The sequence below is a fragment of the Talpa occidentalis genome, unplaced genomic scaffold (assembly GCF_014898055.3).
Source record: "Talpa occidentalis isolate TD23 unplaced genomic scaffold, MPIMG_talOcc4v2.1 talOcc4.16, whole genome shotgun sequence".
Classification (NCBI taxonomy): Eukaryota; Metazoa; Chordata; class Mammalia; order Eulipotyphla; family Talpidae; genus Talpa; species Talpa occidentalis.
In genome coordinates, this window is record NW_023601653.1 from 34247487 (window position 1) to 34274075 (window position 26589).

At 36.8% G+C, this 26589-nt stretch overlaps 1 protein-coding gene across 6 annotated transcripts in view; it reads left to right on the plus strand.

The window, feature by feature from the left end:
* TSPAN8 (tetraspanin 8) overlaps positions 1-25078 on the plus strand; it is a 42979-nt gene extending 17901 nt beyond the window's left edge. For 4 of the 6 annotated variants that reach the window (XM_054696231.1, XM_054696230.1, XM_054696232.1 and 1 more), the window contains 7 exons: positions 4042-4104; positions 9474-9611; positions 11044-11118; positions 11214-11321; positions 15970-16101; positions 19275-19358; positions 24197-25077. In XM_054696231.1, coding sequence (XP_054552206.1) covers positions 4042-4104; positions 9474-9611; positions 11044-11118; positions 11214-11321; positions 15970-16101; positions 19275-19358; positions 24197-24250 — 654 coding nt within the window. In that variant the 3' untranslated portion in view covers positions 24251-25077. Of the gene's footprint in view, positions 1-4041; positions 4105-9473; positions 9612-11043; positions 11119-11213; positions 11322-15969; positions 16102-19274; positions 19359-24196 lie in introns of all 6 variants that reach the window. The other 2 variants (XM_037513990.2, XM_037513989.2) reach the window with 2 other exon arrangements.
* Positions 25079-26589: the final 1511 nt, after the last annotated feature.

Here is a 26589-nt window from a genome sequence, read left to right on the forward strand (position 1 = left end):
TCCTCAGATTCTCAGCAGTTTGTATATTTAGAAGTTAAGTAATTTAGGGATGTTATACTTCAGTGCAGGAAAGATTACCTAAAGTGCATTTACCTAGGTCCTGTTTGTGTCAGAAAGAAATGTTGATATCTTTCTTCTAAATTTAGTGCTACTTAGTTAGAATTTGAAGTAGTTGTGCTTTTCCTGGCTTACTTATTAGTTCTAGAAGAAGTACAAGAATGCAATGATGGAGACAGTTCACTTAGTGTATTTAATACTCATGAGTACAATAAACATCATTCATTTGGGATTGAAGATAGGAAAACCTTGATGTCAGAAACTGCTCAGAATCACAGTTTCCAATTTATTCCACTGATTTAGAACATCAGAAAATCAGATATTGTATGACGAGTGGGAGCCATCTCAGTAACCAGCCTGACTTTAAGCTAAGCACACAGTAGAAGATACAGGGACCTCTCCTCTGGCAGGTGATCTGAGAATTTCCACAACCCATGCTGTTTACTAGGGAGTGAGGCAAAGTACATACCTTACTCTCAACGAATAATAAATCAGAATAGTTCTCTTCTAATTCAAGAATGACTAAGGGAAAATGTAACCTAAGACCTAAAAACAAACACTAACAAGTGAAAAGTAATGTAACCTGATGCCCTCCAATTAGCACAGATCCTTGAAAAAAATACCCCAGCATCATGAGAAAATGTATCAGAAAATTAGTATACCCCAGCAATACCAGAAAATGACTCTTCATTAAACAGTAATTTGAGGCCAGAAGAGAACTTAAAGTTAACTGGAAAATCAGAGAATGAGAGGAAAAGGGAAATGGATAAAATAAAATACTTCAACAAGAAACCCAGTGACAGAATTAAAATCCATTGTAGTAATCATATAAAGTAGAGATGGTGATACAGAATTCCAAATTGAGAAGCACTCCCAGAAGAAAGTAAGAAAGAGATAAATGATTTGGAAAAGGATAATTGAGACAGAGAACAGAGAATTGAACTCCAAAGCTATTTGCAATCCTGAAAAAGAGGACAAAATCAATTGAGCCAAAATAACAATCAAATTAAAATTGAACTAATTAATGTTTAAAATTTCTCACAAGCAACAAGCAAATTTGTACTGTCTACATTCTCTTACTATTGTACAATTAAACTAGACTTAAATGTGCAATAAGAAAACAAACTTAAAACTTGACAATAGAGGGCCTCCCTGGTGGCACAGCGGTTGAGTGCTGGGCTGCAAAGCTGCCCGCAGCCTCTGCAGCGCCGGTTAGATCCCCAGCCCCCAGCAAGGGTCCCACATGGCGCGCAGACCTTTCCTGCTGCGCCCGCTGCTCCCCTCAGCAGTGTATTTCGTCAGTCTGCCTGTTCTGCTCCATGCTCTGGCTCTGGCGAATTCTCTCACCCTCCTGTACTTCTGACTGTACCCAGTACTTGTATAAATAAATAAATAAATCTTTAAAAACAAAACGAAACTTGACAATAGAACCAGCATTTGATGGTATTAGTGTTCCAGATCTGGGTCCCTCTAATAAGTGTGTGGTAGTATCTCATTGTAGTTTTGCTACTCCTTTTTATGTATTTATTTTTTAAAGAAATATACTTTTAATGTAATTTATTTATTTGTATATATTTTACATCAGGTATGGTCCCCATAAAATTTTCACCATCAGTCCACCTGTGCACCATCACCTTAGTCCCTTGTGCTCCTCCCACCCTCGTTTTGATCCCTCTCCCTCCCCCTTCCCTACAGAGTGTCTCTGATTTATAGTTATCTGATTATTTTTGTTTAGTTCTGTCATGTTTTTTTTGTTCCCCTATAGTCCTTCTATAAGTGAAACCGTCTGATATTTTTCTTTTTCCTTTTGACTTATGTCACTGAGAATAGTCCCTTCTAGCTACTCCTTTTAAAAATTATCAATGTTACAAGTAATTTTCAAGGATTGAGAAGACAAAAATTATGATTTGAGGGGCAAATGTGGTGGATTTCATGAGATTACTGAATGGTTTGAAGTCTAAATACATTGAAAGATTAAACTAAAAAGTCACACAGAAACAAGAAGGATTTAAAAGCTATCATACCCTTAGTCTCTAAGATTCGTACAGTTTTCTCATTGATGGATTCATAAATAAATATCAGATAATAATAATAGCTATTTGGATGTTTTATACTTTCTCAGTTAAAGGTAAAAGTCAAAGTGATTATTAAGACAATCAATGTAAATCTATTTGTAAACAGGAGAGACAAAATAACTAGGTTGAAATCCAATAAACAAAAAATCCAACTCTTAGAAAATTGTGAAATATTACATTGACATTTAAATGCTATAAAAGGTGAAAATTCCATAGGGTCTCATTATCACATGACAAATTTTTACAAACTTACTAAGAAAGAACTACTAAAACAGGTAGTTAATTCCATCTGCAAATGAAATTTGTAGAAAAAGGCAGAAGAAATAAAGAGAGTTTTCAGGCTCCAAAACTGTTTTTCTTTTTTTCCAAAGGTGTGTATTTTATAGTTGTATGTGAGTGTACATGCTAATAAGAATTCCGTTGTATAGGTTATTGGTGATTTGATGAAGAATTTTGATTTTCAGTTACATTTCTTATTTTCTAGAAGTTGATATGTATAGTAATGGCAAAACTAGATTGTGTGTGGTGCTGGATTTTCATGATGTGATTATGCTCTCAGCATGCTAGTTTTTTTTTAGTCTAAAACAAAGGATTTGAACCTAAGATGATTTTTGACATCTTCCAGGGAACTCAGACTTAATGGTTATCCAGCTCTGAACAACATTCTCTGTGCTGTAACAGAGAAGATCTTTACTGTCACAGTTAAAGTACTTTCTACTTTAATAACTGTGAAGTTGTTTAAAATGAGTGTTTTAAAAATCCCCAGACTTTTAGAATTAAAGCTAGTGGGGATGGGAGCAGAAAGCAGGGTGTGGAGAATGCGCAATGGAATATGGTGAGGTACCGTGGGCACCCTGGTTGTTGGTGGGTTGTGGTGATTATCCTATACCTCTAGATCAAATACAGTGTTGCAAACCACTGATACCTTAACAACAACAACAACAATAATAACAATAACAAAGATTTTTAAAAAGTTGTTAAAATTGCTGGTTTGGGATTTCAGGCTTATGGCTTAACCATGCTGGAATCAATATGTATGTTTTGGGGGACTCACGCATTTTTCTATGAAAGCATCCATAAGGCCAGAATAGTCTAGAAAGTCCTCCAAGGCCTGCTGTGTCTGGTATGTTACCAGTCCTGTTCTCAACTTCTTTATCTAATAATAGATACTTGATTTTTGTTTTTAAGGTCACAACATATATCTTTTAAAAAAGGCAAATTCCTGAAAGACAAGGGTTTTCCTTACATTAGAGTAAAATGTGTTTCACATTTTATGTGTTGGCCTTGGTCCAAATTAAATAATCTGGTAAAGTCATTAAAGCAATGTAAGCCTTTAAGCACTGTTCTTCATTGTTGCTCCTTTCGGGTTAAACTTTACTACCTAAAAGAACTTACTTTAAAAGAACTTATTTGGGTACAAAACATGTTGCTTAACTACAACTCTTTCTATTCTACTTTTCTCTGTATATCCCATGTGTTGCTTCTTAAATCTTGAAGAAATATCTGGTGATAAGTCAGCTATTTCCTTCCTATTTGGTCTAAGATAGCTTTGCAGAGACATACCCAAGGGATTAATAAAGATATTTTGTCTTTAAACTACTGTTACTTATCTCTCTTGTGTTAAAAAACATAGAGCTAAAATACAGAAAATCATCTTTTCCCTCCTCTGTGGTGGTGACTTCTTGTCCCAAATCTATGAATGGACTATGGGTAGGAAACAGAGGTGTTGTCAATCAAACTTACAATTATGAACTTTGTAGCAATTATCTGCATATGACTATTCTTCACTTACCTCTTCTAGGTTGTAATAGTACAATTAATGATAAACCACAGTAACTGGATGGCTGGGAGTGTGGAATTAGAGTTATAGTTTATCTTAATTGTCCTCTAACATGTTCTTTGCCTGCAGCAATGTGGTATTTTGCTCCTGTCAGTAACAATTTGGCTACAAAGCTCCAAAGGCACTAGTGAGGTAAATAAATAAATATGTTTCTTCACCCCACCCCAAAGTAGTTTATCTTTGGTGATAAATGTAATAACAATGACAATGTAATAAATATTTCTATTAACATTTTCCTTAACTGCCTCATGTAATTATTTGTGCTGATATGTGGTTTGATAATGCAACTCCACTGAATTCAATTATCAAGAATGCTGTGTCTAGCACTGTGTTAGGCATGCAGCAATCCTTCCAAAGAATGGAAAAAAAATAGGAAGATTGCAGTGAAAATGGAGGTAGGAAGGGACAAAAGTGGCGATTAACATCCTTTGTTGTTTGCTTAAGGACAGCCTGACTATAGCTTGAGAATATAGAGACCTTTCTTCTGGACCAAGAAGAATTTATAAAGTGACTGATCCCAAGGTTGTGGTAGTCTAAAATTTAAAACTTAAATTTAAAATTTAAAAATTCGAATCTGATATTTTAAATGTATTTTAATTTTTCAATTGTCTATATATCTAAATAACTCTGGGGGTACATTTCTGCATCTCCATATATGCTCTTACTTCACTTACCCTCTACCAATACTCCTGTGCCAGTGACCTAGCTCCTTTCTTTTCTTATCCCTTCTTCCCTCCTTTCTGTTCTTATATCTTCTTCCCTTCCCTTTTATACTAAAATTTCAAAATTACAATACATGCATCAAAAGATATGGCCACATAAAAATGTGTACACACATGTTCACAGCATTATTCATAATAGTCAAAAACTGGAAAGAACCCAAATATCTACCAATTGAGGACTGGATTAAAAAATTGTGATATGTTCACGCAATGGAATATTGTTCAGCAACATAAAAAGGAAGGAGGTCCTGGCACATGCTACAACAGGGGTGAACACTGAAAATATTATGCTTAGTGAAAGACTACAGTCACAAAGGTCACATATTCATTTGTAAGATTCCATTTATATGAAATGTCCAGAATAGAGAAATCCTTAAAAACAGTAAGTAGATTTGTAGTTGTCAGGGACTTGGGGGGGTGGGGTTTGAGAGGTTGGGGATCAGGATTGATACTGATGGGTACAGGTTTCCCTTTAGGGTGATGAAAATGATCTGAAATTACAGTGGCAATGGTTGCACTGACAATACTCTTTAAAAGACAGAATTTCATTGTATGTGAAGATTATCTCAACAAAGTTACATTATTTTTTTAAAATGTTACATGAGACAAGAGTATTGATGCCCTGGATGGAAAGCAATTATTTAACCTGGATTTTGAAGACCATACATTATAAGCATAGTTGGAGATTGCCTGTGGCAGCTGGCATTGAGGAGACCCCCTTACAGCTAGAAGAGGCCCCTCACACTCATGTGCTCAGCAGTTGGCTGTGAAATGAAGCTGTTTGCTGTCTATGTCAGCTTAGCCTGATGCCCTTTCTTCAGCACACCCCATTCCATGTTTTGTGCAGCGCGTTCCACAGTTCTAAAGAAAAGTTTAGTTCATACAGTTAATTCTGGCTCTGGCCCTGGATTCCACCTCTGCTGTTTCTGTCCCATAACACAGTATCACAAATGTGGGAAGAAGAGGGTGGGGTCAAAAGCGCAAAGGAGGGGTTGCTCTGTCAACTTAACCCAACCCAATGCCACCCTGCTATCATTTCCACTTCCAGTCTTTTCTCTCCCTTCCTTTTCTCAGAGACAACCCCCGCCCTTACCCAAATTATCCTTCTGGTCTCATGCAGGGCAGTTATCTGGGCTCCTGCCACTCTTAAGGATCACATCTACTGTCAGAGCCCTTCCAAATATTCGCCCAAATAAAATTTCTCTAACACGAATTTTCATTCCTAGAGGAATTTTAATTAGACAACTGTTAAGATATTAAGCTAGCAATTAAAGTAATACATTTCTATAAATATTCATTTCACCATGGTGCAATTGAGTGCCTGTGGAGATACCTTGGTTGAAAGAGAGGTTACAAGCAAGTTTCCATCAATTCTCATTCTTTTCTAAATAGAGTGGCTTTTCTGTGCCTCATGGTGGTGAAGAAATTGGGAGCAGGACAGGTGTAGCAACTAGTTGGTGACACTTAGTCTCTGAGGACTTCACTGATTATCTCTACTGATAAATGTGCCTCTGACTTCCTGATGGCCTTGAACTCTGGAATTTGAAGCCAAGAAGGGTATCTGATGTTTGGCATCATCTCAGTCACTTAGAGACCATTGTCTGAATTACAGGCTCATAATGAAGCACAGAGATTGACGGTCCCCCATTTAGAGGGTGTGCTGACTTTTTAAAGATGTGTATGCAGTCTGTGTTTTACATTATTTTATTTTGTTTTATTTCTGGTTGAGATGGGAACGGTTTCTTTCCCCTCAGTGCTTTTGGTAAACAAATTTGTTTAGTCTGTTAAGAATTTACACACATTGAATATATTAAAAGAGAATATTTGTCCTTTAGAGGGTGTTACTCCATGTCTGGGATGAGAATGAAGTAACAGAACTAGACAGCATCTTTGGCTATACTTGTCTCTGGTACTGTCAGCCTCTAACCCTGGACAAAAGTCAGTATCTGCTGGGACATCACTAACAGCCTGATTTATGTGAAATTGAATTGATTTGTATTTATCTGAAGTCAATAACAAAGAATTAAGATTGGGCAAAGAGCTGAATTTTACTAATGGAAAAACAGTGGTAGTTGTTTTAGAAGGGGAAACATGAGCATAAACAAAGAAGAATGTCAAGGAGGTCTTGGTGCATATCTTCCGTCTCTGTTGAAAGTGTCTCCTAGGAATACTTTGTTCTCCCTCAGGTTAAGCTCAGCACCTTGAGCCAAAACAGACAGGCAGCCACTTTAGCCCAGAAGAGCCTTTATAATCCGAAAAGGGACGCTGAGCCCTCTTCTTCCAAGCTCAGCCATTCCACTTCCTTTAGAAAATTTCCCCTTGTCCTAAGACACACACAGACACTGTTTATACGAGACAGCTTTTCAAACTGCTACCCCTTTCCCAGAGTAAACACCTGAATTCAGAATTTCACTTCTCTTTGGGTAAGAAAGAGCCATTTGTGGGGCTGAACTTGGAACAATGACCCCCAGGCAGTCAACACAATCTCTGGTGGTAGGTCACCCTGTCCACATCAGTCTGATGAAAGTGCTTCATTATGTACTAAAAAAATGTGGGCTAGCCAGACCTAGTTGCCAGACCTTGTTGCGCATATGTGACCTAGGTCTGGGATATTTAACTCGAGTCCTAATATCTCGGCCAGTGAGGCTTCTGTCCTCCCAGACATCTTAGTGGCTGTCTGCACTGACCACAACAGTCCAGTGAAGAAGTATTTGAGGTTGAGTGGGGAAAGCTGGTTTTCTAATGCTACTTTTTGTCATTAGCTATTTTGACCCAGATGCCATGCCTGTTTATTAACAAAACTTAATTCTTAGCTACAATCTTATAAAAGAAATAAACAAAAAAAAAACCCAGAAAAGCAAGTAGAAAATCCTTAGTATATAAACATGCTTTCTAAATACGTAAATTGAAACATTATCTGCAAGATAGACTTTGAGACCAAGGAAACTTGGATATTCCAGAGGCTGGATCAACTCCCTTCATATGTGGGCAACTGAGGTTAGTTGACTTTTCCTGAGCTAGAAGAATATATTTGTATATCCCGACTGGAAAATAATTCTTTGTCTTAAGGCTTTTACAGCATCAGCACCTTCCTTCCTACTGATTGTCAAACAGAGATTTCTTCTGGGCTATGAATTGATTTTAAAAGTCCTCAAAAAAAGATATAAATAGTAAAATTTTTTGTGGGCAGTGAAGGGAACATACCTATATGCTTTGCAGCAGATCTTAAGTGACAGATATTCTGAGTTAGACTAAGAACCAGCGCTGTATCTGTCAGAGGAACATTATGTTCTGAATAATGCCACCCACTGATGTTTTACTGAATCCACCCCACATTTCCACGTGAAAGAAATCCCGGGCATCAGGATTACAACTCCCATCATGGCAAGATTCTTGACTACTTGAAGGGGGGATTGCTGGGAAATAAGGATGGAGTTAAGCAGCCATACTTGATATAAAAGGCAACACATGTGGGCCTAAAGAGGGCTTGGGTTTTTCTGTCTTCATAATGCACCTGGGGTCCCAACTCAGAAAATGTTACTGGTAGGACATATTGACCAATTAGTCTCTCTCTGTCTCTCTTTCTCTTTCTGTTCCACCTCTTTTTATTTCCCTTATAAATAAACCTTTTATTAACCTTTCTATGTATGCCTGCCTTTGGGTCTTGTTCTGAGTAATTTTTTTAAGTGCGTAGGCGAGGACTTACACGCATTTCCCTTTAGAGTTGCTCTATAATATATCTAGAAATAGCTCAGTAGGTAGAGTTCATAGGAGAAATTTGGGTGTGTACCATGGGTGCACCATGGGTGCACCATGGGTGCAAGGCTTTCTTGTATCACTGTGACTTCCTTTCACACATACAGAGAGAACAAGTGATGGATTGAGTCTGGGTGTCATGAAGGTGATGAAGAGAAGAGTATGTGTGTAGGGGGGCAAAGAACTGAATTATGCATAAGAGATCTTAGGATTCTTTCCTTATAATCCTATTAGGTAAAAATAAAGAATTTCAGGAAGACTCTGGATTATAACTTATGGGAACAAGGAGATAGTATTGATAAGAATTAGCAAGAACTAGTTTTTTGCTTATTTTGTTTGCTTTGGAAAAATGTATAAATCTATATAATCACTATTACAGTCCATAAGCAAAGCCATAAATTTAATTATATCCCCTTGCAGTAAATTCTTCCTTTCCATATTATCCAGCTCAAAGTCAGGCAGTACTCTGAAATCTGCCTCATAGTTTGGATTTGTCTATTTTTGAATGTCACATAAATGGAATCATATAGTAATCACTCTTTTGAATAGGGCTTATTTAATTCTATATAGTGTTTTTGAGATTCATTCATATTGGGCTTATTACCAGTTTGAGAAGCTTCGAATTTTAGTATAAATAATTAAATAATCATAAAAACACACTTTAGAATGCCACACTTATATATAAAAGACAAAATATGCAAACTAAAGCTTGCCTCATAAGTGAAAGTACTTGTATTTGTTAAGTTTTTTAAAAATAACATGTTTTAAAAGCCTACCAAGCCCCTTCTATCCAACATCTGATGTATCATCTTAGAAAATTATGAAGTTGGGAACATTATTCAGAGAAGTAACATCTGAATAGATTGTAAGCTCTGAAGGAAGAGATTTGTGCTGGTTTAGGTCACTGAATTAGCTCAGGGTTCTAGAATGGGGACCGGCAGATAGTATGTACCCAATGGATATTTGTTGAATGACAAACAAAAAATATTATTCATCAAATGTCATTTATCTTTTTATTTTCAGATTTTAGGTGAAGGGATTTATGACATTAATCCCCATGTTGCTATGAATATGTTGATTGTGGTGGGTGCTGTCATCACGATACTGGGGTTCCTGGGGTGCTGTGGTACAGTCGCAGAAAACCGCTTTGTGCTTTTTGTGGTGAGTTCTCCAGACACAACACAATGTGTTGGCTAAAGCTCAGAGTGCAGAGAATTGCTCCTGTACCCTTTTTCTGTCTAAAGTGCTTGCCAAGATTCATGATGCTCTAACTTATGTTTGGAGAGCTCAGTTAAGTTAGTATGTTTAGTTTAAGTTAGAGAGTATCCTAAGAGAAGAGAAATTTTAGTCATTCGTTCACTCACTCACTCAGTTATTATGCTAAGTACCTGCTATATGCCAGGTACTGTGTTAAATGATACACAGACCTTAAGACTAGAACCCATTCGGGAAGATTAAGAAGTAAACAATTAGCTACCATGGATGTGTCCCAGGAAGAAGACAAAGATAGAGGAGGGATCTTTCAAGTGAGGAGTAGAAGTAAGGTCCTTGCCTGGTTGAGGATGTGATGAGATTTCCAGGGAGAGACTGGCAGTACAATGCGGCCATGTTTGGGGAACTGCAAGCTCTTAGGAATGACTAGAGAGAATAATAGATGATTTTTGGTAAGTGAAGGGAAATAAATCTGAGTGTGAAGCGTGGTCAAATCATATTATAGTCTAAGAAAATTGTAAGAGTGCAATAATCAGTTTCATTGCTTAGAAAGCTTCAAGGAGGATGGATTGGTTGGGTTAACCCATAGACATTCATTTTTAACATCATACGTAGTAAAAATTAGTAAATAAAAATATTAGGAAAAAAGCATCAAGTATTTATTAGCTATAAATCTGACATAAGAGTTTATCAGACATCATCTAAACTTGTTTCTCTAATAAAAGAAGTATCGGATGAGTCCCTGAAAAGATTTTTTTTTTTTGTAGCTATTTGTTTATGAGAAAAGATAGAGACAGGAGTTTGAGTGGAATTCTCACAGCATTCCTAATGGTTGCTTTTTAATTAATAAGGTCTCATTTGCAATTTAGGGAATTGAATTACTCAAAGAGCATGTCAAAAGACTTAATTTGTGAGCTGCATTTTTAAAATTCTAATTAGATAGCTCTGAGGCAGGCTTCAGAAACAGGCATTTATAACAAGATCCCAGTTGAGTCTAGTGGTCGAAGCATTTTTTGAAGTCAGTCCTGAATTTGTGTTTGATGTTTTCAAACTTTCTTCCATTCAGCATCAGGACGATGCCAGTAGTCTGATCAATGATATTTTGTCAATTATTGTCAATGTTTCTGAGAAGTGATGGTCCCCCAATTTGCTATTGAGCCTTGAGGCAAAGAATGGAGTATATGAAGATTGTGATTAATACTCCAACTGTGATTTGATCCCAGCTGCAGAAAGAAGTGCCAGGCCAAAATGTCCCAAGATGTTATTTACTCAATGTACAGGGATAATATATATACTATGTAATGTGACTTATATATGATATATATGTATTTATATATATAATGTTTTTATATATATATATTCTTTTTCTTTTCTTCCCCAGTATTTTGTAGGCTTGTTTCTGATCATGATGATGCAGTTGTCAGCAGGTTTCTTAACAGTTAATTTCAGATCTAAGGTATGTATACATATGTTTGATAATTTTGGAACAGTCTAAGAAATTAGAACATGACTTTATGGTATGAATAATTTAATAATATTTTCCATTTTCAGACAGAGCACATTCTGAATGAGATTCTCTATGAAAATGTAGTGCTTTTGACTGCAACAGATGATGCTGGGAAAACATTCCAGACAGCCGTAGCTATGTTTCAAGAAAAGGTAATTAGAATTTGTAGATCTTTTGAAGGAGTTGAACATAGTTCTGTGTTTTCCTAATTTTTAACAGCGTGTTTCTTAGTTATTGAAAAAGTCTCCATTTTGCAGATTTTGACTAATTATTTTGTCATCATACAAGAATAAAAATGCAAGAATATTTCTATTGTTTTTCCAACTTCTTTCCAAGTTCTAAAGCAGTTTGGAAGACAGAGATTAAGAAGTTATTTTTAGGCTAGGTTAAGCTTTGATTGGGCCATATCAATAATTGTTTTAATATTTAGCATCATTTACCATTTTGACAAATAATGTGTTTGTGCTATTGGGATTCTTTCTCTCCCTCCTTCCCTCCCTCCCTCTCTGCCCCCCCCTCTTTCTCTCTCTCTCTCTCTCTCTCTCTCTCTGTCTACCCACATCCTAGCCCTTGATCCCTAAAAGTAGCTGTGTCTATAATTTATTTCTACTTACTGTGGACCAGGCTTTATATTCAGTAGCCCATTTATTTCCCAACTCAATTCTTAACTTTGTATGATAGATAATAAATATCAGTCTTCATCATTTGTAGAGAGGTCTAACAGCTAACAATTTGATGGGGTTGGAATTTGAACCCAGATCTCATTTGTCACTTCTTTATAATCATTACAATAGACCCTATTTTTTTAAAATTGGTTTAACTCTTTTATTGTCTTTAAGGTAATGTCAAAACTTGGACTCACATTGTTGAAGGTGTGCTAATATCTGCTTCCTGCCTAATCTTTACATGCCAGTCCAACCTTGTTTGTCTACTCAGGATCCCTTGTATATTCTGCTTACCTTGCTTTGTGTCATTCCCCATCCTTGGAATAAACTTACTACTTTTCTTTTTCTTTCCAAATACTTCACGTACTTTAGGACTCGACTGAAATATTGCTCTGTGAAACTCTTCCTAATCATGCCTTCTTTATCCAAAATTCACATCATATTAACTATATGTAGCATCCACTTCACATTTGTCATAGGGATTCTTAGACGAGAACTGGATTTTATAGGACATTTAACCTGATTGTCATTGAAATATCTTATTTTATGCTCATCTACCCTGTAATCAAATATTGAAGAGCTGAAAGTTTACCAATTTTTGCCCATCCTATCCATTTATATCCAAGTTTGGTAATTAATATGTTCTTTCTTAATTTGAAATCAAATCAGCTTGCCTATAACTGATATCATTTAGTTTTAGTTTTTCCTTCTGGAGTTTCAGAGGAAAAAGAAAAATTACTAATGATTTTATATGTTGCATATTTTTTTTGAAAATGCCTATCATGTGACTGCTAAAAGCTTTGCTAACACAGATACAGTGGCTTCTTTTTTTAAAGATTTATTTTTTTCAAATAAATTACCATTATTTTTCATCCTTGTTAATTTTTTGACAGTACAGGATTTCTCCCCTGATGTGGTCACCATATTTCTGTCACCAAAGCATGACTATTTCTCCACCATAATCCATTGTGCTCTCCACCATTGTGCAATCCATTGTGCAATCCATTGTGCAATCCATTGTGCTCTCCATAATCCATTGTGCTCTCTACCACCATTGTGCCTCCCCTTCCAGATGCCTCAGATACATGGTGAGCGTTCAAGAGTTTGTTTTAAAAAGTTTGTCATTATCTGACCCTTAGTTTGGTTTCTCTCTATTCCACATATAAGCGGAACCATTGGTATTTGATACGTAGATTCTTGAGCTATTTACCAGATTTTCTTTCCTAGAGCATTTCCTTGTACTTACTTGAATAGGGATTATAAATATTTCATTTAAAACATCATATCCAATAGTGGTTACCAGGGGAAGGTGGGAGTTGGGGGACGCGTGGTGTGTATTGGCACTGGGGTTTTGGGGGAGGGTGAGGGAAGCATGTATACATGTTGAGGTGTGAAGTTGTACTTCCCAAATTACATGGTCATGCAAACAAATGGCAAATCAATAAAATTTGATTTTAAAAAGTAAAAATAAAATAAAACATCATATCCAAGAGCTGACACCTGATATGTGTCAGTTCTTTATTAACTAGGTCCTCTGTTATGATTTTCCTAGCTAGCCTATAACTGCATTCCTTGATCCTTTCTCCTCCAGGATCATTCCCACTTTAGACTCCAGCTTGATCCAGGTTTAAAGCGAGGAGGCACTTTAGGCAGTTCCTCTGCTGGGTGGGGCTGAGCATCAATGTTATTCCTCAGAGTTGAATAAGGTCAATACCTATTGGGTCTCTGAGTTGGATCATGAGTCACATTTGCTGAACACCATCCAGTGTCCAAGATCTTAGTGCCAGCCATGGGTTTCTAATGTTCTGTTTGTTGTAGAATAATTTCTGGATTGCTTCCATTCTTGTACACAAATCCTCTGCCTAAAGTGCCTTGGCTCTTTTTATTATCCATTCTTAGGTGTTTTTCTTTTCTTTTTCTTATCCATCAGAGCTTCTTTTTCCAGTGATGCTTCTTTGGGAAAAACAATTCCTACCCCAAACTCTGGTTGTGTGACCCGGGACCTCACCATGCACAGGCAGAAGATATAGATGCTAAGTGACCTTCTCTTTGAATTTCAGGGAATTACTATACATATTCTCTGCTAACACACTGATGGAATGTGCCCCTGTTGGATGCCCCATAATCATCATTCGTCTAGAGATTGTTGTATCATTTACTGTACAGTGCTTTGTTCACACAGCTATTATAATGCTTTCTTGGAAGTCCACATCAGCTTCGTCCCCAATTGCTCTCACATCTGATCTGGTGACCCGATATCATGTCAAGTTTAACCTCTCAAATCCTACCCTTTAAATAAATAATTTCTATGGAATCCTGAGTTATACTCTGTTTCAACTATAGATTGATCTTTGAGTCCATATATTGGGACTTCCTTTTTTTTTAAGCTGGAGTGTTCATACCAATGAATAACATTCAAGAGTATTTGAATCAAAATCAACAAAAAACTATGAACCAGAGACACTTTTTTGGGGGGTGGGGGCGGGAGGGGAGGGATTGGGGTCAGAATGGGGGGGCTGCAATTGTATGGGGAATATAACAATAAAATTTATTATTAAAAAAAAAAAGAGTATTTGATCAGGAGTGAGCACATAGTATGTTTCCCTGGAAAGACAGGAGATTGTTTCAAGATTGCCCTATTTACTAATATTGACTTGGGACCAAATGACATCTCTAGCTCTTTGTCATATGAATTTCTGGTCAGGCATATATTTCTGCAATTAAGTCTTTAAACCAAAGTACAAGACTTTATATCTGCCTCAGTTGATCTTGCTAGTTTAAACCCATTGCTTGAACTATCTTTGAAACCCAGTTATGTTTTCCAAGGTGTTAGTCATTACTCCCATTTCTGTATCAACTACAAAGTTGAAAAGATATTGTTCTTATCTTTATCTAAATCATTAATAATAGAGGGGTAAGAACAAAGAGGGAAGGATATGCAATGGACTATAGTGGTGGGTGATGGGTGATTATGTGGTGGATGCACTACTACTGGTGTAATACCCCGTGGGAGGTGTTCCAATGTCACCTCAATTAAAAGTAAACGAATAAACCAAAAAGTGATAACAAAAATGCAAAATAAAACAAATCATTAATGATAACGTTAAACCAGTCATCTTCATGTGAGAAGATCGTGGAAACAATGACAACAACAAAACCAAACCAGATAATAACAGCTGATACTGCTGGGCTAAGCCAGTGTCTGGGCTAAGTATTTCCTATTTTCACATGGGTTCTCTTATTTTCATTGTTACAACAAATCTATGAATTTGATGCTATAATTATGAACTATTATTATCTTTATTTCACAGTTAAGGAAACTGGCACAGAGAGGTTTAGTTAATGGGTAACATGGTTACCCAGCCAGTAAATAAAAGTTCTTTCAGTATCCTGGCATTGCAGTGTATTTGAGCCTGGAAAATCACTCAGCTTTGGATGGAGTCTCTTCAGCAATTTTTTTTTCTACTTTTCTCTTTGAAGAGTTTTTTTCCTTAGTAGAGCAGATAGAAGAGGGATAATTAGTTCTCTCTATTATCTGATGATATTATGTGACATACATTCTGAATCATAGGACTCAGTTATTTCCTTGCTTTTCTTCCCCAAACACATTCCTTGGTCCCTTTTGTTTCCCCGTATTTTAGTTTATTCTGAACCTTAACCTTTCTGTAATAATTCTACAAGTTTTTTCCTTTCCTATTGTACAGGTCCCCTAAGCATCCTTTCTGGCCTTGTGCTTGACTCTTAGTCTTTTTTCTTCTCTTCTCCAAAACTGATCAAAGATCAGTTTTTAAAAGAGACCTTGTGTCTTTTGTGAACTCATTGAAAATGTCTTTCCTAAAATCTAGAATATGCAGATCTGATTCGGCCCTTCTCTTTTGTGATTAAAAAATAAAAGGCAATTCTTTCATCTTTTCTCAATGCTTGCTTCTGCCACCTTATTTCATTCCTATTAAACCCCAACTGAAATATTCCTTCATTTTTGTTCCAACATTCAGCGAGGAGGGTGAAGTGACATTCATAACATTTTTAGGGTAAGTAACATTTAATAATGTTTTGGGAGAATATGATTCCTTGTGTTCACCATGTTATGTCTTCTATAGTGACTGCTTTTTTGTATCTACTTTTCATCAAACAGTTTAAATGTTGTGGTTTGATCAGTGGACCTTCTGATTGGGGAGACAATTTTCAAAATTATTTCATGACATGTACATGCACAGGAGCACCAATTCTTTGTACATCTTATCAAGGAAAGCTTGTTTTCAAACAGGTAATTACTAAATCAAATTTGACACAAAAAGTGGTTCTGTTAATTTCTTTCTTCACAATGAAAGTTTCTACAAAAATTAATTTGTACTAATTACAATGGGAATTATGATATAAAAGCCACAGAAATCCCTTCTCCCTTTGAGAAATACTTATTTGAAGATAAAAGCAGATATAAAAAATTGAAAGTATTTCATTTCTTCTGAGTCTGAAATTTAATAGAACCGAATATTAATAGGTCAAAGAAATAGTCTATTTCAGGGGGAGGCAAAGTAGAAATAGGCAGATAAAAGTTTATTTTGTCCTCTTTTTGGTAACTTTCAGGCTTTTAGGGGTTTTGATTCTAGGTATTAAGTAAGTAGTATCTACCATTTACCTAGTTATTGCTCCAATTGAGAAGTTGCCTCACTTAAAGTCAATTTTGAAAGTTGAGTTTATCTTTTATGTATTGTAGATATATTTATTTCACATGTGGATGTCAACATAGGTATATCATATTTTTTATTACTGCTTAATTCATCATATATATATATTTATTTTTAAAGATTTATTTATTAATGTATACAAGAACTGGGGTACAGGCCAGAGGTGTGGGGGGGTGAGAGGATTCACCAGAGACAGAGTGGGGAGCAGAACAGGCAGACCAGCTGAAATACACTGCTGAGGGGAGCAGTGGGCGAGTCACGAGAGGTCTGCTGTGCCATGTGGGTTGCTCCCTGGCCAGCCAGGGATCGAACTCATACTGCAGAGGCTGCGGACAACTTCAGAGGTTGCAGACAGCTTCATAGGTTACTTCGTATTCCCTTGCGCGCCACCAGGGAGGCCCTCATCAAATATTTATTGACTATCTCCTGTGTGCAAGATCTACAGCCCCTGGAGATCCATTCTTGAACAGGGCGTGGTATCTGCATTCATGAAGCTAATGATCAAATAAGGAAGAAAGATAACTGGACAAACACAATCCAAACAATTAACGGTATTTCTTGGTTAGGGGCAGGCAAAAGGTGTTATGGGGCTCCATCTAATTCAGTCTTCAGGGTTTAGCACTTGGATTCCTAGAGAACAATGAGATATGTCTCTTACCACAGGGCTTGACATAATTTGTGCCTTCTGAGTGGAAAGGATATGTACAAAAGTAACCATTGATGTTAAAGCACTTACTTGTTATTATTCTTCAGTGACTACTTTGTGCCAGACAGACCCTTGCTAGAAGCAGATATGCTTCTGGAATTTTTTGGAGATTGTAGTCCAGTTGGGAGAGAGATGCAACGAAGCCATTATAATTTAATAGATTAATTTCTGTAGTAATTTTAAATTATTTTCAATCTAGCACTGGTTCAGAGATGGTTACTGGTGTGAATTACATATTAGGAAATGGAACTAAATTAGAAGAAACCTCTCTTGCTGGCTATAATATCCCTTTTACTAATCTTATAAAAATTAACCATATTGTTTTGAAGGGAAATTGGGAATTGCTGTTACTGGTAATTAATGGAGGAGAAATCATTAACCAGTTTACAGAGCTACCATTCATTGTCAAAGTAATAATCACTAAAAAAGTTTTATTCTTAATTTTTTTATTCTCCCCTACCTAATTTTAGTGACACAATATCTCTAAGGAAGATGGGAATATAAATATAATGCAAATGAACATAGATTCTGCTTAGGAAAATGAAGAAATTAGTAAATTCCACTGAAGATTGGTGTTTGTCCCCTTTTAAGATTCAACAAATCATCAGGGACGATTTTCCTCAGGATAGAACTTTGAAAAGCCCTGTCATTATTCTAAAAAATAATGGACACTCCAAATTTTCACTTATTTCAGCTGAATATAGGCTGGTAGCTATAGCAGCTCCCCAAAAAGAAGTTCATAAATTCATAAAATACTTCCACCTCCTGGTGTCATTTGCAAAAAGCCTGGAAAAATAAGAAACTGAATTGGCCATAACTTGCATTTCTTTTTTCTCTCCCTTTTGCCAAGATAACCTGGTTATCACAAACTCTTTAAGTATAATGAATGTGACTCGGTCAATGTGATCATTAATCTCATAATTAACCCTAAATGATGATAATAATTTCCTCAAATGGCTACTACTTTGAGTAAGATCAGAAGGGAGAGACCCATTCAAGAATGATGGGATGAGAGTGTCTTACTCAGTATTGTGGAGAAGCTTTACTTTACTTAATAAATAGCAGTATTTTGTTAGTCAGTTCACATGTAAGACTATCATAGGAATGATATATTTTCTGGTTATATAAAAGACAATATTACATTGTGTAATATTTTTACATTTAAAAATTGCGGTTGTTGGAATAGTTAGGTATGGCCTGAAATATTTTATTTAACATTGGAATTGCATTCTGGTTTGAATAAATTTCAAAAATATGTGGCTGTCAGGGGACTTTATAAATTTTCTTTTTAATTGAAAATAAAGGCATAATAGTTGACAAAATGGTCTGTTTCTTTGAAAAGTAAACATAATCCTGACACATTAAGGGATTTTTGAAAAACCTTGTTTTAAAAGTGGAAATATGGGGCCTCCCCGGTGGCGCAGCGGGTTGAGCGCAGTGCCGTGAAGCTGTCCACAGCCTCTGCAGCGTGGGTTTGATTCTCGGCTGTCCAGGGAGCTACCCACATGGCGCAGCAGACATTCCCTGTCTCGCCCTCTGCTCCCCTCAGCAGTGTGTTTCCATCGCTCTGCCTGTTCTGCTCCCCACTCTGTCTCTGGTGAATCCTCTCACCCTCCCGCACCTCTGCCCTGCACCCCAGCTCTTGTATAAAAAAATAAAAAATAAAAGTGAAAATACGAATTATAATTAGCTGAAGCCCCAATCAAGGAAACTTGCTACTATAGGTTACAAACTTAAAAATTACACAGTAAATATGATAATAGTTCTAAAATTAATTATTCAAAGTTAAGATAAAATTATTATTTACAATGCAAACTCCTTAGATTCAGAAATTAGGGAGATGATGAGAAATTTTGCTCTTCATATGCTTTTTAATGGACAGACAGATAACAATGAATGGCCTTTGGGAGGGGGAAGAGCATTGAATGGAAGGAATCATCTAAATCCTTTATGTTGAGTGTCTTCAACTACCAAAATAAATTAATTAAAATGAAGTGAAAAAGTTTTTAAAGGTAATTTATATATATATATATTTTGTTTTAACAGCCATGTGCTCCTCTCATAAAGAAAGTAGTTAGTGACCGTGTTGAAATTATCCTTTGGCTTGCATTTGGACTGGCAGTTTTTGAGGTATGGTGCGATCTTGCAGTACTGACTATTCATTGTCCTGTTTATTTATTAGTTCTTGTGGGAAAATAATTAAATCAATTTCCACAGACTTCTTAGTTTCTGATATCTTTTCCCAGGGACAACTAGTACAAGAGGTTTTCTGAAGTTAGGAGAAAAAACACCAAACAAATTCCAAACACAGTCTTTAAAATTTCTCATCATTCTTCCTGATTTTGAAACACAACACAAACCAAACTCAAAAATATGGGGACCTGTTTTTATTTGTTATTCCATTCTAGAGAAACCTAACAAATTCCAAAAACTAGAGACAGGTGCCTTTGATTCTTTCACTGAAAGAACTATGAAGTCACTTGGAGAAGTTTTTCAAAAAACTCTGCTTAAGACTTACGTATTTACCTCATCAGTTTGATTATTAAGGATGAATAAATCCTGTATAAGAATTTTATCTTAGGGGGTCCTCCCTGGTGGCACAAGGGGTTAAGACACAACCTGCGAAGCTATCCGCAGCCTCTGCAGCACGAGTTCCATCCCCGGCCAGGGAGCTACCCACAAGGTGCAGCAGACCTCTCCTGACTGGCCTGCTGCTCCCCTCAGCAGGGTATTTCAGTCACTCTGCCTGTTCTGTTCCTCACTCTGTCTCTGGTGAATCCTCTTACCACCTACACTTCTGGCCTGTATCCCAGTTCTTGTATGCATAAATAAATAGATCTTTTTTTGAAAAGAATTTTTTCTTAGGAAGTCAGGATGGCTGAGTGGTCCAGGAATTTTATCTTCATGGATGTTCTTGACCTGGTTGTTTTTAGAACCTGAAGGGTACATTTTAGCTGATCTAAAATTCTTTTGCCAGAAAGACAAGATTTAGCTATTTCAGAGAACCAACTTTAGAGTCATCCCAGATCTTGGCAAATTTGGATATCAAGTGAGTCAAATTCAATCTCAATTCAATTTCAGGATATTGGCAAGAATCCTAATGATGTGTGAGGTGTAAGTCTCTGGTTAATCCTGAGAGCTAGTTAGCACAGTGAGTGAAGTCTGCTCACCCCCATGGTAGGCTAGTCAGTATACTCTTCAAGCTTTCTGGCAAGTTTCTGCCTCTTACTTGTGCCACATCACTGCCAGAGCACATTTTAATTGGGATTAAAGCAGTTTAGTGATCATTTGGGTTATTGGTGGAATTTCTCAGTCAACCATTAGCTAAAGGGTAGGGACTATTACTGTTAAATCGGACTGTTGCGTATAACTTCCTTAGGGCCAAAATGAATAGGTGTGAATAAGAAGTGTTCTCTGTTGGTTGTTATCAGTGTGTTTCTTTATGTATTGTATGTGATCAAAGTCAAATGATGCTGTGCATTGTCTATAGTTTCAATTCTCCCTTTTGTAAAATGTCCTTTGTCCTTCCACATTGTATTCTGGGTTACTATTAATTTAGATATAGGAACTATTGGCCATAGAGATATAAACTCACACTTTTATAAACATAAATAACACACATATGTTAATAAAGTAGACTTTAAATGAATGCTTGAAAGAGAAGCCTTTTCTTAAAGATTTATTTATTTATGCATATAAGAGCTGGGGTACAGGCCAGAGATGCAGGGTTAGGGGTGAGAGGATCCACCGGAGACAGAGCAGGGAACAGAACAGGCAGACTACCAAAACACACAGCTGAGGGGAGCAGTGGGTGAGACAGGAGAGGTCTGCCATGCCATGTGGGTTTCTCCTTGGCCAGCCTGGGATCAAACTTGTGCTGCAGAGGCTGTGGATTTTTTTCATAGTGCGATGCTTAACCCCTTCCCTTGTGCCACCAGGGAGGCCTGAGAGAGAAGTCTTTAAATAAGGTCTTCAGTGTAAGGGTCAATATATGTGTCAAATAACATGTTAGACTCAAGTTCAGATTGGCTATGACTGGCTACAACCTGCGATGCATTTCAAAAGAATCTCAAAAATAAAGGCAGAGAAAATAAGGACCTAATCAACTAGAAATGTTTTCTCTCATATAAGAGCTAAAGTCATTGCAATTGGCATACCCCATGTTTTTTATTACATATTATATATTTTATTAGTAGTTTTAATGATATATGTAGGACCTCCCTAGTGGCGCAAGGGGTTAAGCACAGCACTGTGAAGCAATCTGCAGCCTCTGCAGCACAAATTCGAGCCCAGGCTGACCAGGGAGCTACCCACATGGTGCAGCAGACCTCCCTTCTCTCTCCCGCTGCTTCCCTCAGCAGTGTGTTTCAGTAGATCTGCCTGTTCTGATCCCCACTCTGTCACTGGTGAATCCTCTCACTCCACCCCTGCATCTCTGGCCTGTACCCAGCTCTTGTATGCATAAATAAATAAATCTTTAAAAAAATGATATGTATAAGAAAATACTTAAAAAAAAACCTTCCATTGAGTAATTTATAAGTTTGGAATTTGTATGGTAATAACATCAAATATAACCCTATTTTGAGTTATATCAGTTAAGTTGTGATTTTTAGATACTATGGAAATATAGGAAGTGGTTCAAAGAACTGCTTGAAATTTTTGTTCAAACCCTTAGTCTGAAACCTGCTCTTCCTCTAGGATTTGAAGAGAAAAAAAAATCACTTTATGTTCCATCTCTATTCAAAAAGGAACTTTGAAAATAGTCTTCTGATATTAAATCTATAAAGATACGCAAAAGTTATGTTATTCTACCTTACACTCATTAATACTATTTGCCTAACAATTAGGCCCATCTTTATTCTGTTTTTCCCAAATTCAAGAAAATACAAAGACACCCAAAGAGAAATCTTTTAATAAATAATTTAAAGAAGGAAACAATCACTTACCTCCCTGCAGAAAATACATTCAAACTGTCTCTATAAAAAAAATCATGTGAGAAAACCATCCTCCAACATTTAGTCTTTGGCATTTGTCTTTTAAGTTATTGGCTTTGATTGATCAGGCCAATGGTTCTTTTCACATCTCCATTAAGACTACCTACTGGGGCCTCCCTGGTGGCGCAAGGGGTTAAGACACAACCTATGAGACTGGCTGCAGCCACTGGAGCATGAGTTTGAGCCCCAGACAAAGAGCTACCCACATGGCACAGCAGACCTCTCCTGTCTTGCCCGCTGTTCCCCCTCAGCAGTGTATTTCAGTAGATCTGCCTGTTCTGCCCCCCACTATCTCTGATGAATCCTCTCACCCACCCCCCCACCTCCGGCCTACACCCAGTTCTTCTATGCAAAAACAAAAAACAACAAAAGAAAACCTGCTTGAGGGATTCCTCTCACATAGGATGCCAGGAATCTATGCAAAAATACATTAATTTTGTAAGAAACTTTATAAATGTTAGAATTCTCATTATGCTGAGTTAACTAACCAAAAAATATCATATTTCTCCTTACTTGACTGCAGCAACTTACAAGCTTCTAAAGTGATTAGCACTTTCTCTCCACACTTTAACCAAGAAAAAAATTATTGACACAATTAGTCATGACTTTGTAGGACAAAATTAATCCTGATAGGAGATCCCAGGAGTAGAGCAGTTAAAAGAAAAGTGATAAATTTACAGAATTTTTAAGACTACTTCAGAATGTGGGAACTCATGCATATTACTTAGCAAGTTTATCTGAGCCTTGCTATCCTTGCTATCTGATGAAACTCTTCCAATTCATTTGCTATTTTTATGAACAGTGATGCATTTTTCCCAGATCTAGTGAAATGCAAGAAAGTGTGATCTTAGCTGCCAAGCCTGCTGATGAATTGTGGGCTTTTATTTCAAGGATGTGACAATGAAAGATGAGAGTTGCCTTATCCTAGTTTTTGGTTCATTTTCTTTATTCTTTACTGAGACTTGTCTCCCAGGCTTAATATGGGATCAAAGCAAAAAGACTAAATTTCAATTCTGAATTTTAGAGTATTCTAAATATTAGTCAAAATTTGCAGAGAATTGGTGTCTACTTCTTTTAAGAAGGAAGAAATATTGGGCAGTAGTTCTAATTTGAAATAAAATTCCAGGAAAGAATTCATAAGCAGGAAATCACATTACAGTTGGCTTATTTCAGATGACTCAGCATAAATGGCACCTCACTCTCCTCCTGCTTCCCCTCAGTGGGGGCTGATGGGAAGGAAACTAGATCTCTAATGTACATAGATCCTTTCTGTCATTTCTACATCAAAGTCACAGCATGCAATTCACCAACTGCAGAGGCAATTAGGGCAAGTTTTGGGGTCCCTCATATTTGGGAGAGTCATTTAATGAGATGGAAATTGTGTCCCAGATTTTCAGCTGTGCTTTTTCACTTCAAAGGAAATTCCTGAATTAAGTTATTCCCCATAGATTTAGAGGTTTTTTTTTTTCAAAAAAAAAAAAAAACAGGTTTTTTTTTTTCCACTTCTCTTGGCAATGCCTAAAACTATGGCAAGAGAAATTCTATACGCCTTGGTTTTAATGCAGATGATCTAAACCAGATGATCATAACCCCCTTTAATGGAAGTAATAGGTATATTTAGCCCCCAAAGGCCTGACTTCCTCAGAGCTCCAAGGAGAGTAGCCCTATGGAGGGATGTATTTGTTCAAGAAGGCAGGGTATGTTCTAGGGTCTGCAGAGTCATGTAAGCTGGCTAGAGGCATATTGGTCAACTGAAAACCTTGGTTCAAATACAAAAATCATCAGAGAGCTTTTTCAATGTCCTTTTGTCCCACTGGCATCTCTAATTTCCCAAGAAGAGAGATGACTTAGAAAAATAAGATTAAAACTATGAGTAGCTAGAAGCTTTTCATCGTGTATAAAGTGTTTTCCATTTGTAATGTCTGTAGCATTTCCCCTCAGATTACATGTTAATCCTGTCGTTTTGTTTTCTAGGTACTTGGTCTGATATTTTCTATGGTCCTGGTCTGCCAGATCAGAAAACGATGAATCTGTGGATGTGTCAGACTATCATCAGTCAGAACTATTTCCTTTAAATTTCTAACTCTCTATATAAATGTGTGCTGTATATGCCAGGTGCAGTTGTCTTGTTAAAATATCTCATTTACCTAAACCACAAATATCTTAAATCATATTAAAAACTAAGACACAAGGAATATAATACAAATGTGATTTTTGACTCAGAACAAAAGCCATATTGTTTACCTTGGCTCTTTTTCATGTGTGAGCTTTGTGTTTAAGTGGTATGGTACTTAAATTGTTTTTCTGGAGTCACCCAGAGGGATCATCTTTATCTCTAAGTGATGGAATCATAGTTATTGATAGTTAAGGCAGTGAATCTGCCTTAGAATTTAGAAGCAAAATTCTCTTCTGCATGGTGTACTAAACTTTAATAAGATTGAATTAAGTCTCAAGTTGAAAAGCTTGAGAATGGGTCAACTAAAAAAATTGCCGTCCTTTTTTCTATTTATGTCAATGTCTATTAATGGTGTCTCTCTTTTCTGCCGGTTTGGGAGACAGATTTGACTGCTGTGTCTCAGTCTTTGCATCTCTGTCACCTCTCTGGATCATACTCTGAAACATAGTGGTTACAACTACTTTTCTCTTTGAGTTTTCATGGACTTTGTTACATTTTGCTCTTTGTTGAAGTTCACATAGAAGAATCAGATATTAAATGACTATATACCTTTGTAAGCATTAGCCAGATGGAGATACAGAACATTTCTAGCACACCAGAACAGCACTTGTCACTTCACAATTACACACTAGCGTTACCTCACACCCCTTGCCAGAGGAGGCTACACATAGACATGTCTTGTCAACTCTGTGCTTGGTGGTGTAAACTTGGTAGCTTGAAATCCACCATAGTGGGAGCATTTATACCATGAAAAATGGCAAATGCTATAATATCAGGGCTTTCAAATTTATTTTTTTGAGAGTTGTTTGTTAAACATTTGCTAGCACACTACTTGTCTTCTCAATAAATACCTTCCTAACAGTAACTACCTCTCTGATTTCTATGACCATAAATTCATGCTATCATTGAACTTTCTGGAGATGGTGCAGTAAATATGCACTTTCGTTTATTTTCCTCAACATTTTGTTTGTGAGATTCATCTATATTGTGGCTTGCAATTGCAGTTTGTTCTCTTTGTTATATATCAATAGTATTCCAACGGTGTATAAAATATCACAATATATTTATCCTTGCTTTGATAGGTACTGTGTTAACTTCTAATTTGGCACTATTATGAGTAAAGCTACTATTAACATTCTTTTATGCCTGGTAATATGAAATGTCCTCATTTGGGGGTCAGTAGGTACAAATGGAATTTCTTTGTGTTCACATATTTAGATTTAATAGAGTCCCATCAAGAAATTTTCTTAAATAGTTGTACTAATCTATACTCCTACTAGAAAAGGTGATAGATTCAATCTCTCTTCTGAGGAAGAGGAAGAAAAGATAGTCAATCAAGTAGATCAGAGTGACTGAGAAGGAATGGGAAATTAGGGGGAGCCCTGAGTTTCATGTTACGTAACCCATTTCCATGCACCCCTGTTGATGATAAAGATAACCTTCTATGCATACAAGTCATTTCCCAGAAAGTATATCAGAAACTGAACTTTCATTACCTTATATCTTCTTGCCACAGCATTGTGAGGTATAGATACTATTATTTTCCTCATTTTTAAAGAAAATGATGGTCTAGAGAGGTCAGGTAGCTTGTTCTGAGCCAAAACATTAGAGATTGGTGGACATGGAATTCAAACCTTGAAAATCGCATCCTAAGACCTGGCTGTGGGTCATGCTCTATTTGGCTTTCTCATAATATGTTTATTAATAAACTTGCTATATGTTATTATAATTACTTATTCATGTGATTGTCTCTTAGTAAATTGAGAGAGGGAGAGAGAGAGTGAGGAGCTAGCTTTCTGGTGTCTGCTTTTACAAGGACACCAATCCTATCAGATCAGGCTTTGCCTTTAATACCTCATTTAACCTTAATTAATACCCCTCTCCATGTACAAGCACAATGAGGGTTAGGGCCCAAAAAAATGAATTTTTGGAGGATACAATTCAGTTCATAGAAACTGCTTCCATAGGTGATAGAAGAAAGAAGCCAAATGGGAGAGCAGGGTGCAACAGAGAGTAGCAACAACAGAAATTTGCTTTGACTCTGAGGGCTGTAGAGACAGAGACAATGTCATTACCAGAGCCTAGGTTCTGGGGCCAGTCAAGACAGGTTCAGGGACAGCAGAGGTAGGATCTCTCTCGCAGGAGTAGGGTACATGCAAGTGACTCTGTGGCTACTATCAGAGAAAGGGAG